We start from the raw sequence: 18,006 nt of genomic DNA on the forward strand, positions 1-18,006 counted from the left end.
GAGAGAAAGAAAAATACAAATTTATAAACAACATTCAGTAGTGGTCACCATTCCAGTACATAAAAGAACAAAATTTCTCCAGTTTTATTCTGGTTTATGATCTTCACCCACAAAATTTTCTGACATGACAGAGAGAAGCCCTGCTTATGATTTTATAGAAATATAAATAGTAAAGGTTTGTACTCTTAATCTGATTAATAGAACTTAAAAGCCCCTTTCAGAATATGTTAGTTATATAACTTTTAAAACTGTGACTCTTAAAATAATTTTTCATTTTATAGTATTATAGTTGTTCTAACTCATACATTTTTACAGTACCATTGCCCTGCATAAGATAAATATTTAAAAACCTTAGTACTAATGTGGATGTTTTCTTTCTTTAAAAGCTTCACGTTGTTGAGCTTTACAGTAACAACACTGGGATGAAAGTTTAGTTAGCATCATCCCTCTTCCACAACCATTTTTATAACTAAAGAATCATGAAATGGAATTATGAAAAACATACTAATGCACTAAGTTCTACCAGAAGTGGGAGTAATTGATCTGAACTTTGGAAAGAGCTCCCTTGCAGGGAATACTGTTCTTATTTTTTCCCTTAGGATCTAACACCCTCCCGTACAAGGAGGTGAATGGACCAGAATATTTAGCTAGTTCCTTTAAGTTCTCTTCTAAAAACTCATATTTATTTCTAGTAATCTGTTCATCAGGCCATTTGACACATTTGCTTCCTTTTCCAGATGCCTGAGCACAAAGGTAGAGGAACGATGGTTAGGGCGATCAGAAAGAACAAACTTTCCAGGCCTTACGTTTCCCATTCCCTCCCTAGACTAGAAAATCTAGAGTAATAACCATCCACATACTTAAAGCTTTCTTTATGCATAGGGCATCTGGTCCCATCACTTCGTGGGAAATCGATGGGGAAACAGTGGAAACAGTGTCAGACTTTATTTTGGGGGGCTCCAAAATCACTGCAGATGGTGACTGCAGCCATGAAATTAAAAGACGCTTACTCCTTGGAAGGAAAGTTATGACCAACCTAGATAGCATATTGAAAAGCAGAAACATTACTTTGCCAACCAAGGTCTGTCTAGTCAAGGCTATGGTTTTTCCAGTGGTCATGTATGGATGTGAGAGTTGGACTGTGAAGAAGGCTGAGCGCCAAAGAATTGATGCTTTTGAACTGTGGTGTTGCAGAAGACTCTTAAGAGTCCCTTGGATTGCAAGAAGATCCAACCAGTCCATTCTAAAGGAGATCAGCCCTGGGATTTATTTGGAAGGAATGATGCTAAAGCTGAAACTCCAGTACTTTGGCCACCTCATGCTAAGAATTGATTCATTGGAAAAGACTCTGATGATGGGAGGGATTGGGGGCAGGAGGAAAAGGGGACAACAGAGGATGAGATGGCTGGATGGCATTACTGACTCGATGGACGTGAGTTTGAGTGAACTCCGGGAGTTGGTGATGGACAGGGAGGCCTGGCGTGCTGCGATTCATGGGGTTGCAAAGAGTTGGACACGACTGAGTGACTGAACTGACTGAACTGAATTTTCAATTTAATTGTTGGAATTCTATGGTTTCTGTTCTCTTTGTAGTCAGTCATATCAATTTTAATTGAAAGGAGTATTTTAAAATTCAATTCTTATTTAATGTAGCATTTTTTTTTGTACTTGCATATGTGTGTTTTCCTCAGATCTGAATCTTTGCTTGCTGTTGATAAAGGAAAAATGCTGTTGAGTGTGTGTTTATTAATCTTTATTGATAGTTTTTTTTTTAAAAACTAATCTAATTGAAGTTTAGCTAAGGAAGACCTAGGCTTTTATGCAAATAAAACTCTTCTGTGCATAGGATCAGCTCAAGAATTTAAGTAATCATATCAAATGTTGAACTTACATGGTTCTGTGTAGTGTTCTAAATGCCCTTTTTCTTTTTTTTTCTCCTTCCTTCCTTTTTTTCTTTCATCAATAACTGCAAGATGGCAAGTACTATTATTATCCCTATTTTATCAACAGGAAAATGGAGGCATAGAGATATTAAATAGTTGTCTAAAGTCAATGTGGTTTAGTAACAGGGCCAGGATTTAAACAAGGAAGTCTGGTTTCAGAGTCCCATATGTACTGCATAACCACTATATTATATGGTTTCCCATTGGCTCAAGGTTTTAGCCACAGATTAAATAGGAATCATCAACTGAAAGGTGTATCCTGTCCCAGTTGAAAGATGGTAATGCTTAGCTCTTACTATTCAAGTTTGGGTCTGAAAAATATTTTTTTTTGGCTTTTCCCCACATGAACTTCGAAATCTATACCACACCACTAATACACTATTGGCTCCTAGGCTTTGGTATGATTCTCTTTTAATTCTTTATACAGTGGGCCCTCCATATCTGTGGGTTCCACATCTGCAGATTCAAGCAACCATGGATCAAAAATATTCAGAAAAAAATTCCAATAAGTTCCCAAAAGCATAACCTGAATTTGCTGTGTGCTGGCAGCTATATACATAGTATTTACATTGTTTTAGTATTATAGGTCATCTAGAGATTATTTAAAGTATATGAGAGGATGTAAACAGGTTATATACAAATAGTATGCCATTTTACATAAGGGACTTCAGGATCTGTGGATTCTGGTCTCCTTGAGGGCTGGGTCGGGGGGGTGGTGGTGGATCAGACCAATCCTCCACAGTTACCGAGGGATGACTGTATTTCAGATTCATGTGTTTAGCGAACATTTGAGTCTTTGCTGTACCCTGGACATTGTTCTAAACAATGGGATTATAAAGATGGCCACAGTTATTTAATATTATCTTGTTCCAAAAAGAATTTGAGGTGCACCAAGATCTGTAAGACACTGTCCCTCTCCTCATGGAATTTATAATTTAATGGAGATATTTATACAAATAATTATAAATGGTAAATGTCTGCTAATAGAGATGTTTCGCAGAGAACTGTGTCTTTGGTCATAGTCTTTAAAGTTTACCAGTTTGGGGAATGACAGAGAGTGGGAATGTTGTCTAAAGGCAGGAAGACACAAAACAGCAGAGCATACAGTTTGATGTGGCTGAAGAAGAGGATAATTTTCTGGTACTGATATTACAAGAGGTTTAAAATGGAGGAAGAGGCCCTCATATAGCATTATTTCTTTTTGTTTTAAAAATCTGTCTTTAACATGAAACATCATTTATTGTTTTTAGAAGGATAACAAAGAAATGCATTTAGAAGGAAGAAGCTCAGAAAAAGTTCCACTGGCATCAAACCCCTCAAAAATATCCAGTCCATTGGTACATAAAGAAGAACCCAAGTTGCCGGAAATCAGACAAGGAGGCCAGTTTAACAAAGTGCAAGATCTTATCTTCAAAAAACCCACAAGGCAGACCATAATGAATACAGAGACACTGAAGAAAATTCAGATTGATAGGTAAGGAAGGAGAGCACATTTGGAAACGTGATAATGTATTTCTAGATGGATGAAGAGTGAGTACAGGGATGGCTGACTGCTCTCTTCTCTTAATGGATTGGTCATTATATCCAAGTGACTGCGGATAATAGAATTAGCCAAGGGCTTTCTAGGGGAAGTGTGGTACAAGTAAAAGTGTTAATGTGGTGGCTATATGGTTGGGCAAGTTATTGAGCCTTTGTTTACAGTTTTTAAAAATGAGAATAATGATAACTTTGGAGGGAGGCATCAGCCAAGTGCTTGGCAGAGATTGGTGGCTATTGTTATGCTTTATTCTTTAGTAAGAGATAGATACTATCAAAGTAGTCAAATTTTAAACTCTTTTAATCCTGAGGATTTCTTAAGCAGTCTCAACTTCCATTCTTATTACTCAGTTTTTCATTGTCAACTGGCTTGCTGACAAAGAATCCTGTTAAGTTTAAAAGAAAGTATAATTTTATGATAGTAATTTTTGGTAAATAAGGGTTTATAGCAATTACCCAGGGCCACTAGCCAAATCCAGCCTGTAGTCTGTTTTTGAAAATAAATTTTACTGGAATACAGCATCGCCCATTTTATATATTGTCTATGACTGCTTTGATGGGATAACAGCAGAGTCGAGTAGTTTCAACAGGGAGTTTATGTCCTGCAAAACCAAAAACATTTACTATTTGTCCAATTACAGAAAAACTCGCTGACCCCTGCTTTAGACCCTCACCAGAGGGTATCATCTCTTGTTAGAAATAATCTGGTTTCACATTTGCATCCCTTAAAGATGGTGTCCTGTTTATAAGCTGCTAGTTAATATCCTTTCATTCTCAGTGTGTGGGATCATAGTTTTTCAACTGACATGACTTCATCGTATTTATTTTCTCAATATAGTTATTGAATTTTTTTGTGTGAACTATTGGTAATAATTATGTAAAACGGTAAGAATACTTCTTGCTGATTCTATATCAAAACATTAAATAACAGTATTTAAAATTCTCTACCTAGGAGAGAATAGTCAATGGACTAGGAGTCAAGAATCTGAATTAAATAGTTCTAGCTCTTTTTCAAGCTAGTTCTGTGAACTTGGGCAAGGAAGGCATTTATTCTTCCTGAGTCTGAATTCACTCATCTCTAAAATGTGTTGTATTAGCTCTTTATACAAAAATTTTTAAATGATTTAACTTTTTCAAAATTATGAAATATTTCAAGAGTGCAGAAAAATATGAAGAATAAAATTATTAACCCTTATGTATATAACCACCAAATCTTAACATTTTACATGATAGCTTTAAGAGTTTTTTTTTCAAATAAAATATGTCAGGTACAATTGACAATTGTACCTCTGATTCTAGTTCCCTCACCCTTCCCCCAGATATTTCTTCTGATTTGTTATTTATTGTTCTCTTGTATATGTTGTGATACTTTTTTTAGGTATGTAAGTATTTTATTTAAATGATACATATAGGTGGCTCAGATAGTAAAGAGTCTGCCTGCAATGCGGGAGACCTGGGTTTGATCCCTGGGTCAGGAAGATCCCCTGGAGAAGGAAATGGCAGCCCACTCCAGTATTCTTGCCTGGAGAATCCCATGGCCGGAGGAACCTGCTGGGCTACAGTCTGTGGGGTCACAAAGAGTCGGACACGACTGCGTGACTAACTTTGACTTTCACGTTCATAGTTTTACATGTTCTTAAATGTTGTATACACAATATCATGCTGTACATTCCAGGACCGTTAGTCCTCAGTTTGTAAACTTTTTCTGGTTAAGGAGTTTCTCTGTTTTGCCAAGAGTTGTTTGTTTTTAAATGATGTGATGATCATTTGGCTTTTTCCTCCTTTTGTCCTCATTAATGTGATGATTTCCATTAGTAGATTTTCTAAGACTAAACTATTTCTGCCTTCCAAGAATAATTCAAATTTAGTTATGATGGTCCTTCTGGGTCTTAATTTGTGTGATTTCTGTAGCCCTTTGTGAATGTGGGGAAATATATCTTACTGATTCATCTTTTTCGTTTCTCCTTACAGGCAATTTTTGAGTGATATAATTACAGAAACTTTGGAGGAGTTGCAAGAAGAAGGCACTTTCACCAATCTCCTGAAAGTTTTGGGCAAAGAGAGGGAAAGCAAAATGCATTTCTATGATATCATTGCCAGGTGAGAGTAACTTTAGGTTTATTTGCTTTGTTGCCTTTTAAAGTGTTATAAAACTCTTACTGGAAGTCTTAGATTTCTAAAGTAAATCAAGTTTTTGCTTTTAAGGGGAGATAACTAGAAGTCAGAAAGTTGGGTTCTATTCAGAGTTCTGCTGGAACAATAGCTCAATTTCTGGGCTTCGGTTATCTGTATCTATAATATATATAGTACAATATATGTACTACACAGATGGGTAGTGCATAATCTATGGTTTGTTTTGGCAATGACAATCTCAAGATTCTAGTTAGCAGGATTTCTCTAGATGCTACTTAATCATAAGGGTTTTTTTTTTGGTTATTATTGTTGTTGCTATAGACTGAATGTTTGTGCTCCTCTAACCTCAGTTTTTGGAATCCTAACCTCCAGAGTGATGGTTTTAGGAGATTGGACATCTTTGGTCAGTGAGTAGGTCTTAAGGATGGAGCCCTCATCAATGGATTTAGTGCCCTTATAAACAAGACCCAGGAGAGCTGCCTTCCTCTTCTGTCATGTAGATACAAATGAAAATGGGCAATTGTGAACCAGGTGACAGGTTCTCACCAGACACTGAATTGGATGGCACCCGGATCTTGGACTTAATAGCCTCCAGAACTGTGAGCAATGAATTTCTCTGTTTATAAGCCTTCCAATCTATGATATTTTTATTATAGCAGCTCAAGCTAAGATAGGTATTATTTTTTTATTGTATTGTTCGTTATTTTATTTTAAACCTAAATAAAGGGATTGCTGGAGATAAGCAGAATTCTGTTTCTGAGGACAACATAAAATAGTTAAATTCTCATTCAGACAGTACTGAGTTTGAATTCTGCTCTGCCATTTACCACTTGTGTGACTATGACAAGTGTGTGAGTCTGTATCTTCTTAGAGATAGATGCCAAGATGAGATTATTAATGTAAAGATGTTTATCAGGGAAACCCTTAAGTGAGAGAAAATGGGGAGGGAGGCTTTGGACTCAATGCTAGACTCACCCTAAGTGAAGGAGAGGGAAGGTTGGGTGGATGAGACCACCCTGCAATCTAAGGATGATTTGGCAAGGTCAGCAGGGAGTCTGTGAGCCAAAGTCAAACATCAGAAAAGTCCAGAGTCTCCTAGGAAGGGATGGCCTTATCCCTGCCACCCTCAAAACTTGGCTGGGAGCAGTCTGTGGGAAGGGTGGCCCCAGAGCACACACAGTGGAGGGATTCAGCTTGGACCCTTATTTGCTCACATTGCCTGTACTTGGAGGTCTGTGGGGCACATTCTCAGATCCTCTGCAGCAAGTCACCTCAACTCTCTATGTGCGTTTTCCTCATCTGTAAAACAGGAGTGATGACAGGGATTATGTCCTTATATTTTAAGAGGTGCTCAGAATAGAAAAGATTCTTCTTTTTCCTCTTCCTGTTCGTCCTCTTCTTAGCTTGTTCTCAGCAGCAGCGATTTTAGATACAACACTGATAAGCCAGAAAATCCTCTTCCAGTTTACTAAAATCACAATCTTTTTTAAAAATTAAGTTATTTTTTTATTGAAGGATAATTGCTTTATAGAATTTTGCTGTTTTCTGTCAAACCTCAACATGAATCAGCCATACGTATACATATATACCCTCCCTTTTGAAACTCCCTCCCATCTCCCTCCCCATCCCACCCCTATAGGTTGATACAGAGCCCCTGTTTGAGTTTCCTGAGCCATACAGCAAATTCCCAGCTATCTATTTTACATATGGTTATGTAAGTTTCCATATTACTCTTTCCATACATCTCACCCTCTCCTCCCCTCTCCCCATGTCCCTAAGTCTATTCTCTATGTCTGTTTCTCCATTGTTGCCCTGTAAATAAATTATTCAGTACCATTTTTCTAGATTCTGTATATATGTGTTAGAAGATGGTATTTATCTTTCTCTTTCTGGTTCACTTCACTCTGCATATGAGTTCTAGGTTCATCCACCTCATTAGAACTGACTCAAATGTGTTCCTTTTTATGGCTGAGTAAATTCCATTGTGTATATGTACCACAACTTCTTTATCCATTCATCTGTCAATGGACATCTAGGTTGCTTTCATGTTCTAGCAATTGTAAATAGTGCTGCAATGAACAATGGGATACACATGTCTCTTTCAGTTTTGGTTTCCTCAGGGTATATGCCTAGGAGTAGGATTGCTGGGTCATATGGTGGTTTTATTTGTAGTTATTTAAGGAATCTCCATGCCATCTTCCATAGTGGCTGTATTAATTTACATTCCCACCAACAGTGCCAGAGCATTTCCTTTTCTCCACACGCTCTCCAGCATTTATTGTTTGTAGACTTTTTGATGAAGGCCATTCTGACTGGTGTGAGGTGATATCTTATTGTAGCTTTGATTTGTATTTCTCTAATAATGAATGCTGGAGAAGACTCTTGCGAGTCCCTTGGACTGCAAGGAGATCCAACCAGTCCATCCTAAGGAGACCAGTCCTGGGTATTCATTGGAAGGACTGATGCTGAGGCTGAAACTCCAATACTTTGGCCACCTCATGCAAAGAGTTGACTCATTGGAAAAGACCCTGATGCTGGGAGGGATTGGGTGCAGGAGGAGAAGGGGATGACAGAGGATGAGATGGCTGGATGGCATCACCGACTTGATGCACATGAATTTGGGTGAACTCCAGGAGTTGGTGATGGACTGTGAGGCCTGGCATGCTGCGATTCATGGGGTCGCAAAGAGTCAGACATGACTGAATGACTGAACTGAATAAAGAATGATGTTGAGCATCTTTTCATGTGTTAGCCATCTGTATATCTTCTTTGGAGAAATGTCTGTTTAGGTCTTTTTCCCACTTTTTGATTGGGTGGTTTGTTTTTCTGGTATTGAGTTGTATAAGCTGCTTGTATATTTTGGAAGTTAATCCTTTGTCAGTTGTTTCATTTGCTGTTATTTTCTCATATTCTGAGGGTTGTCTCTTCACCTTGCTTATAGCTTCCTTTGCTGTGCAAAAACTTTTAAGTTTAATCGGGTCCCATTTGTTTACTTTTGTTTTTATTTCCATTACTCTAGGAGGTGGGTCATAGAGGATCTTGCTTTGGTTCATGTCATCAAGTGTTCTGCCTATGTTTTCCTCTAAGAGTTTTAGGGAGAAGGCAGTGGCGACCCACTCCAATACTCTTGCCTGGAAAATCCCATGGACGGAGGAGCCTGGTGGGCTGCAGTCCATGGGGTCGCTAAGAGTCGGGTACGACTGAGCGACTTCACTTTCACTTTTCACTTTCATGCACTGGAGAAGGAAATGGCAACCCCCCCTCCCAGTGTTCTTGCCTGGAGAATCCCAGGGACAGGGGTGCCTAGCGGGCTGCCGTCTATGGGGTCGCACAGAGTCGGACACGACTGAAGTGACTTAGCAGCAGTAGCAGTAGCAAGAGTTTTATAGTTTCTGGTCTTACATTTAGGTCCTTAATCCATTTTGAGTTTATCTTTGTGTATGTTGTTAGGAAGTGTTCTAATTTCATTCTTTTACATGTAGCTGGCCAGTTTTCCCAGCACCATTTATTGAAGAGGCTGTCTTTGCCCCATGGTATATTCTTGCCTCTTTTGTCAAAAATAAGGTACCCATAGGTGCATGGGTTTATTTCTGGGCTTTCTATCTTGTTGCATTTGTCTATATTTCTGTTTTTGTGCCAGTACCATACTGTCTTGATGTCTGTAGCTTTGTAGTATTATCTGAAGTCAGGAAGGTTGATTCCTCCACCTCCATTCTTCTTTCTCAAGACTGCTTTGGCTATTCGGGTTCTTCTGTGTTCCCATATGAATTGTGAAATTTTTTGTTCTAATTACGTGAAAAATGCCATTGATAATTTGATAGGGATAGTATTGAATCTGTAGATTGTGTTTGGCAGTATAGTCATTTTTACAATATTGATTCTCCCTACCCAGGAACATGGAATATCTCTCCATCTGTTTATGTCATCTTTGATTTCTTTCATTTGTGTCATAATATTCTGTGTACAGGTCTTTTGTCTCCTTAGGTAGGTTTATTCCTAGATATTTACTTCTTTTTGTTGCAATGGTGAATGGGATTGATTCCTTAATTTCTCTTTCTGATTTTTCATTGTTAGTATATAGAACTGCAAATAATTTCTGTGTATTGATTTTGTATCTTGCAACTTTTCTAAATTCACTGATTAGCTCTAGTAATCTTCTGATACTATCTTTAGGGTTTTCTATGTACAGTATCATATCATCTGCAAACAGTGAGAGCTTTACTTCTTCTTTTCCAATCTGGATTCATTTTTTTATTTTTCTTCTCTGATTGCTTGTAGCTAGCACTTCCAGAACTATGTTGAATAATAGTGGTGAAAGTGGACAGCTTTGTCTTGTTCCTGATCTTAGGGGGAATGCTTTTAGTTTTTCACCATTGAGGATAATGTTTGCTGTAGGCTTATTATTTGTGGCCTTTACTATGTTGAGGTAGGTTCCTTCTGTGTCCATTTTTTGAAGACTTTTAATCATAAATAGGTGCTTAATTTTGTCAAAGGCTTTTTCTGCATCTATTGAGATTGTCATATAATTTTTATCTTTCAATTTGTTAATATAGTGTATCACATTGATTGATTTTAGTATATTGGAGAATCCTTGCATCCCTGGAATAAACCCAGCTTGATCATGGTGTATGAGCTTTTTGATGTGTTGTTGAATTCTGTTTGCTAAAATTTTGTTGAGAATTTTTGCATTTATGTTCATCAGTGATATTGGCCTGTAGTTTTCTTTTTTTGGTTTATCTTTGTCTGGTTTTGGTATCAGGGTGATGGTGGCCTCGTAGAATGAGTTTGGAAGTGTTCCTTCCTCTGCAATTTTTTGAAAGCATTTTAGAAGGATAGGCATTATCTCTTCTCTAAGTCTGATAGATTTCACCTGAGAAGCCATCTGGTCCTGGGCTTTTGTTTTTTGGGAGATTTTTGATCACAGCTTCAATTTCAGTGCTTGTAATTGGGTTGTTCATAATTTCTATTTCTTCCTGCTTCAGTCTTGGCAGACTGAACTTTTCTAAGAATCTGTCCATTTCTTCCAGGTTACCCATTTTATTGCCATATAGTTGTTCATACTAGTCTCTTATAATCCTTTGTATTTCTGCATTGTCTGATGTAACCTCTCCTTTTTCATTTCTAATTTTGTTGATTTGAGTCTTCCTTTTTTTCTTGATGAGTCTGGCTAAAGGTTTGTCAATTTTGTTTATCTTCTCAAAGAACCAGCTTTTAGTTTTATTAATCTTTACTATTGTTTCTTTCTTTTTTATTTATTTCTGCTTGGGTGTTTATGATTTCTTTCTTTCTACTAATTTAGGTTTTTTTCTTCTTTTTCCAGTTGTTTTAGGTGTACAGTTAGGTTGTCTATTCAATGTTTTTCTTGTTTCTTGAGGTAGGATTGTATTGCTATAAACTTCCCTCTTAGAACTGCTTTTGCTGCATCCCATAGGTTTTGATTTGTCGTGTTTTAATTATCATTTGTTTCTAGAAATTTTTTGATTTTCCTTTTGATTTCTTCAGTAACCTGTTGATTATTTAGAAGTTTGTTGTTTAGTCTCCATGTTTTTGTGTGTCCTACACTTTTTTTCTTGTAATTGATATCTAGTCTCATAGCATTGTGGTTGGAAAAGATGCTTGATATGATTTCAGTTTTCTTAAATTTGCTGAGGTTTGATTTGTGACCCAAGATGTGGTCTACCCTGGAGAATGTTCCATGTGCACTTGAGAAGAAGGTGTATTCTTCTGCATTTGGATGGAATGTCCTGAAGATATCAATAAGATCCATCTCATCTAATGTATCATTTAAGGCTTGTGTTTCCTCATTCATTTTCTGTTTTGATGATCTGTCCATTGGTGTGAGTGGGGTGTTAAAATTTCCTACTTATTATTGTGTTACTGTCAATTTCTCCTTTTATGTCTGTTAGTGTTTGTCTTATGTATTGAGGTGCTCCTATGTTGGGTACATAGATAGTTAAAATTGTTATGTCTTTCTCTTGGATCGATCCCTTGATCATTATGTAGTGTCCTTTCCTATCTCTTGTAATCTTCTTTATTTTAAGGTCTATTTTGTCTGATATGAGGATTGCTACTTCAGCTTTCTTTTGCTTCCCATTTGCATGAAATACACTTTTTCCATCCTCTCACTTTCAGGGTATATGTGTCTTGAGGTCTGAAGTGGGTTTCTTGTAGACAACATATATATGGGTCTTGTTTTTGTATCCATTCAGCCAGTCTGTGTCTTTTGGTTGGAGTGTTTAACCCATTTACATTTAAGGTAATTATTGATATATATGTTCCTATTGCCATTTTCTAATTGTTTGGGGTTGATTTTGTAGATCTTTTTTCTTCTGTTGTATTTCTTGATTACATAAGTCCCTTTAACATTTGTTGTAAAGTTGGTTTGATGGTACTGAATTCTCTTAACTTTTGCTTGTCGGCAAAGCTTTTTATTTCTCCATCAGTTTTGAATGAGATCTTTGCCAGGTACAGTAATCTTGGTTGTAGATTTTTCCCTTTCAGTACTTTAAATATATCCTACAATTCCCTTCTGGCCTGCAGAGTTTCTGCTGAAAGATCAGCTGTTAAGCATATGGGGTTTCCCTTGTATGTTACGTCTTGCTTCTCCCTTGCTGCTTTTAATATTCTTTGTGTTTAGTCTTTCTTAGTTTGATTAGTATGTGTCTTGGCTTGTTTCTCCTTGGGTTTATCTGTATGGGACTCTTTGTGCCTCTTGGACTTGATTGACTATTTCCTTTTCAATGTTGGGGATATTTTCCAACTATAATGTCTTCAAAAATTTTCTCATACCTTTTCTTTTTCTTTTCTTCTTCTAGGACCCCTATAATTTGAATGTTGGTGCATTTGATATAGTCCCAGAGGTCTCTGAGACTGTCCTCAGCTGTTTCCATTCTTTTTACTTTATTCTGCTCTTCAGAAGTTATTTCCACCATTTTATCTTCCAGCTCACTGATTCATTCTTCTGCTTCAGATATTCTGCTATTGATTCATTTTAGAGTATTTTAAATTTCAGTAATTGTGTTGTTTGTCTCTGTATATTTATTCTTTAATTCTTTTAGGTCTTTGTTAATTGATTCTTGCATTTTCTCCATTTTGTTTTCAAGGTTTTTATCATCTTTACTATCATTATTCTGAATTCTTTTTCAGGTACTTTGCCTATTTCCTCTTCATTTATTTGGATTTCTGTGTTTCTAGTTTGTTCCTTCATTTGTGCAGTATTTCTCTGCCTTTTCATTTTTTTTTTCCTAAGTTATTGTGTTTGAGGTCTCCTTTCCCCAGGCTTCTAGGAAAGTTGGATTCTTTCCTTGAAGAAGGTTCAATACTTTCTTCCTTTTGGTTTCTGCCCTCCTAAGGTTGGTTCAGTGGTTTGTGTGAGCTTCTTGTAGGGTGAGAATTGTGCTGAGGTTTTGTTTGTTTGTTTGTTTTTCCTCTGATGGGCAAGGCTGAGTGAGGTGGTAATCCTGTCTGCTGATTATTGGGTTTGTGTTTTTGTTTTGTTTGTCATTTAGATGAGGCATCCTGCACAGGGTGCTACTGGTGGTTGGGTGATGCTGGGTCTTTTATTCAAGTGGTTTCCTTTTTGTGAGTTCTCACTATTTGATACTCCCTAGGGTTAGTTCTCTGGTAGACTGGGGTCTTGGAGTCACTGCTTAGGGCTTGATCACTTGACAAATCCTCCCTCCTGAGCCCATCATGGAACGTGGGGTTCTTCCCTGCTTCAAGGTTCTGAGCCAGAACCTGGTGGGGGTATGGACAGCAGCCTCTGGACTGACCAGCCCCTCAGCCCACTCCAGCACCTTCTGGTGTTAGGAAAGGTGTCTCCGGGTCCTGTCACCCCTGTGCACTGAAGCCAATCTATTGACACTGGAAGGAGGCGAGAAACTTGCATTGGAAGCTTCAGCAATCAGCATTTGAGAAACTTCTCTCCACTTTAGCACCATCTCCAGGACGCAGAGCTGAGAGACCATGCAAACTGCAGCATGGTGAGAGAGCAAAGTGAGAGCAAAATCACAGTCTTTTTAAAAATATTACTGAAATTTTGCTCCATGGACCAGTACCATTAGCATCACCTGGGACCTTGGCACAGTTGCAAATTCCATTGAATGAATTAGAATCTGGGACAGAGCCCAGGAATCTGGTTTTTAGCCTCCAGGTGAACCTGTGTACACTGAATTTTGAGAAGCACTTCTCTAAAATACAAATTATCCTTATTTTCTCTAGGGAGGAAAATGGAAGAAAGAAGATAAAATCTCTTCAAAAACAGTTGCTTAATGTCAAAAAAGAAAGGCAAGCTGAAGTACAGGTAAGAATTATCTGGACAATGCCAAAAGTTACTGGGCTGATAACAGCTAAGTAGAAGTCATCTTTTTCAAGCAAAAAAAGAAGTTATGTATAAGAAATTGTTGTTTTCCCTGAGTTGCCTTTAATATTTATATTAAAAATAAAAGGATAGCAGATATTTGGTGGAATGCACAAACATGTCCAGAATCAAACTTTGAGAGACTCTAACACTCTGGAGCTCTTAGTCTGTTCTTACCCCTCCCAACCAATCCAACCATATCACCCACTCCTTCCTTTTAGAAGACCTTGTCTCAGGCAGTCTCTTGTATGCCAAGGTTCCAGATGGGAGATTATGGTCCTAGGTAGTACCTTAAGCACATCACATACTCCTTACAAGGCTTCTCTGGTGGCCCAGATGGTAAAGAATCTGCCTGCAATGCGGGAGACCTGGTTTCAGTCCCTGGGTTGGGAAGATCCCCTGGAGGAGGGCATGGCAACCCACTCCAGTATTCTTGCCTGGAGAATCCCCATGGACAGAGAAGCCTGGTGGGCTACAGTCCATGGGGTCACAAAGGGTCAGACACAACTTAGTGACTAAGCACAACACAAATACTCCTTGCACCTAATGGTTAGTGTTAATAATGTCATTTGTATTCTATTTCAACTACAGAGTGGATTTATTGAGCTTTTCTGGTCTTGCTGGAAATTCCCATGGACGGAGGAGCCTGGTAGGCTCCAGTCCATGGGGTCGCTAAGAGTCGGGCCCGACTGAGTGACTTTACTTTCACTTTTCACTTTCATGCATTGGAGAAGGAAATTGCAACCCACTCCAGTGTTCTTGCCTGGAGAATCCCAGGGACAGAGGAGCCTAGTGGGCTGCCGTCTATGGGGTCGCAGAGTCGGACATGACTGAAGCAACTTAGCAGCAGCAATAATGTCATTTGTATTATATTTCAACTACAGAGTGGATTTATTGAGCTTTTCTGGTCATTAGGGCCTTACCTTATGTCTAATTTACCTGTATAAGGAAATTCATGCCAAGTTTTAAGCAAGTACTTACAAAACTGTGTTTGGGCAGTTAGAAATTAGTACCATGACTTTTAGAATTAAGAAAGTTACTAAGTATGGCCTGATATATCAGCTTTTCATTGCCTAGCTATTTGGACAAGCTTATACTTCACATATGGGAATCTTCCTTATCTCCTACAAAGAAATTAGAAGAATATTAGGAAAATGTATTTGGAAGAATTGTCTGAAGAAGGTCACTAGCCTTTCTTCTGAGATATTTATTATCTTTAGGTCTTCTGACTTGCTTAGCATCCTCTCTTATTTTCTATTATCAGTTTTAAAGTACCTTTGTTATTGATTTTTACTTCATTATCCCTATTAACCCTCTGTTTATAGCCTACGCTCTTTGAAAACCATTTTTGCACCACCATCACCTCCAAAAACTTTATAAAAACTGGTGTACACTTAGGCTTTCTCTGTAATGAATAGAATTTTTCAGAAGTTTCTTAACTTTTTTCCCCTCAAAAACTCTACCATTATTCTTAGTTCTTCTTGTAGTCCTTGAGTATTAAAAAAAAGATATTTATATTAATGTCCTTTTAAGACTTCAAACCAAATAGTATCAAAAGAGACCTCAGCTTTGGGCTCTGCCAATCAAGTCCCCTATGCTACTATCACAACCCCCTTTTTTCTCTTTTCTTTACATTATATTGTTGATAATATAATTTTTCCAACAAGTATCACTTGCTTGTGAAACTTACCTTCTTGGATTGCAGTCTCAGGTGTAATATTCAGGCTCAGTAAAACTAAAGTAGAATATCACTCAGATATTTTGATCATCAGAAAAGGAGTGAAACCAGGACTAGAAGACTGAAGGCAAACCTTGAACAAAAGACAACTGGCAAGATGAAATCAAGTAAAATCTCTAGAGTTACTAAAGAACCAGTGGTCAAGTCAAGGTTGGAAAACAAGAAAACAGGAAGTACATGCATACGGGATACCTGTGGGTCAGAAAATGATGCCAGCAATTAAGGTGGCAGGCTTGAGTGTGTGAAAGTGTGTGTGGAGATCACTGGAAGGTGAGGGAATAATTGAGTTGTGAAGCTTCCTACTGCAAGTGAAGAGGAACTTAAGAGTCTCTTGATAGAGGTGAAAGAGGAGAGTGAAAAAGTTGGCTTAAAACTTAACATTCAAAAAACAAAGATCATGGCATCCAGTCCCATCACTTCATGGCAAATAGATGTGGAAAAATTGGAAACAGTATCAGATTTCATTTTCTTGGCCTCCAAAATCAATGTGGACAGTGACTGCAGCTACGAAATTAAAAGATGCTTGCTCCTTGGAGGAAAAGCTATGACAAACCTAGACAATGTATTAAAAAAAGCAGGGATATTACTTTGCCAACAAAGGTCTGTATAGTCAAAGCTATGGTTTTTCCAGTAGTCATGTATGGATATGACAGTTGGACCATAAAGAAGGCTGAAGCGCTGAAGAATTGATGCTTTTGAACTGTGGTGTTGGAGAAGACTCTTGAGAGTCCCTTGGACAGCAAGGAGATCAAACCAGTCAATCCTAAAGAAGTCAATCCTGAATATTCATTGGAAAGACTGAAGCTGAAGTTTTAATACTTTGACTACCTGATGCGAAGAGCCGAATCGTTGGAAAAAAACCCTGTTGCTGAGAAAGATTCAGGGTAAGAGGTGAAAGGGGCGACAGAGGATGAGATGGTTGGATGGAATCACTGATTCAATGGACATGAGTTTGAGCAAACTCAGGAGATAGTGAAGGACAGAGAAGCCTGGTGTGCTATAGTTCATGGGGTCAGAAAGAGTTGGACACAACTTAGAATGGAATAAAAACAACAACCTCTAATGAAACCGTTGAAGACAGTTAGGTCTTTGTAATTCTCAACTTACAAGATTTTTCTAGCCAGAATCAAGACTTTAGTTTCACTTTGCTCCTTCTTAGAGTCAGTATAGTTCAGTTCAATTCAGTCACTCAGTTGTGTCTGACTGTGACACCATGGACTGCAGCATGCCAGGCCTCCCTGTCCATCACCAACTCCCAGAGTTTACTCAAACTCATGTCCATTGAGTCAGTGATGCCATTCAACCATCTCATCCTCTGTTGTCCCCTTCTTCTCCTGCCTTCAATCTTTCCCTCAGGGTTTTTTCAAATGAGTCAGTTCTTCACATCAGGTGGCCAAAGTATTGGAGTTTCACCTTCAGCATCAGTCCTTCCAATGAATATTCAGGACTGATTTCCTTTAGGATGGATTGGTTGGATCTTCTAGCTGTCCAAGGGACTCTCAAGAGTCTCCTCCCCTACCACAGTTCAAAAACATCAGTTCTTCCACTCTCAACTTTCTTTATGCTCCAACTCTCACATCCACACATGACTACTGGAAAAACCATGGCTTTGACTAGATGGACCTATCTTGGCAAAGTAATGTCTCTACTTTTTAATATGCTGTCTAGGTTGGTCATAGCTTTTCTTCCAAGAAGCAATCATCTTTTAATTTCATGGTTGCAGTCACCATCTGCAGTGATTTTGGAGCCCCCCAAAATAAAGTCTGTCACTGTTTCCATTGTTTCCCCATCTATTTACCATGAACTGATGGGACCAGATACCATGATCTTACTTTTCTGAAAGTTGAATTTTAAGCCAGCTTTTTCACTCTCCTCTTTCACTTTCATTAAGAGCCTTTTTAGTTCTTCTTCACTTTCTGCCATAAGGGTGGTATCATCTGCATATCTGAGGTTATTGATATTTCTCCTGGAAATCTTGATTCCAGCTTGTGCTTCATTCAGCCTAGTGTTTGTCATGATGTACTCTGCATATAAGTTAAATAAGCAGGGTGACAATATACAGCCTTGATGTACTCCTTTTCCTATTTGGAACCAGTCTGTTGTTCCATGTCCAGTTCTAACTGTTGCTTCCTGACCTGCATACAGGTTTCTTGAGAGGCAGGTCAGGTGGTCTGGTATTCCCCTCTCTTTCAGAATTTTCCACAGTTTGTTGTGATCCATAGAGTCAAAGGCTTTGGCATAGTCAATAAAGCAGAAATAGATATTTTTCTGGAATTTGCTTGCTTTGTTGATGATCC

At 38.1% G+C, this 18,006-nt stretch overlaps 1 protein-coding gene across 5 annotated transcripts in view; it reads left to right on the forward strand.

The window, feature by feature from the left end:
• The window catches only part of IQCG (IQ motif containing G), a 54,701-nt gene that overhangs the window by 19,504 nt on the left and 17,191 nt on the right, over positions 1 to 18,006 (forward strand). For all 5 annotated transcript variants that reach the window (XM_044942774.2, XM_044942771.2, XM_044942769.2 and 2 more), the window contains 3 exons: positions 3,194 to 3,417; positions 5,451 to 5,579; positions 13,833 to 13,914. In XM_044942774.2, coding sequence (XP_044798709.2) covers positions 3,194 to 3,417; positions 5,451 to 5,579; positions 13,833 to 13,914 — 435 coding nt within the window. The remainder of the gene's footprint in view (positions 1 to 3,193; positions 3,418 to 5,450; positions 5,580 to 13,832; positions 13,915 to 18,006) is intronic.

This window comes from Bubalus bubalis, chromosome 1 (genome assembly GCF_019923935.1).
Source record: "Bubalus bubalis isolate 160015118507 breed Murrah chromosome 1, NDDB_SH_1, whole genome shotgun sequence".
NCBI lineage: Eukaryota > Metazoa > Chordata > Mammalia > Artiodactyla > Bovidae > Bubalus > Bubalus bubalis.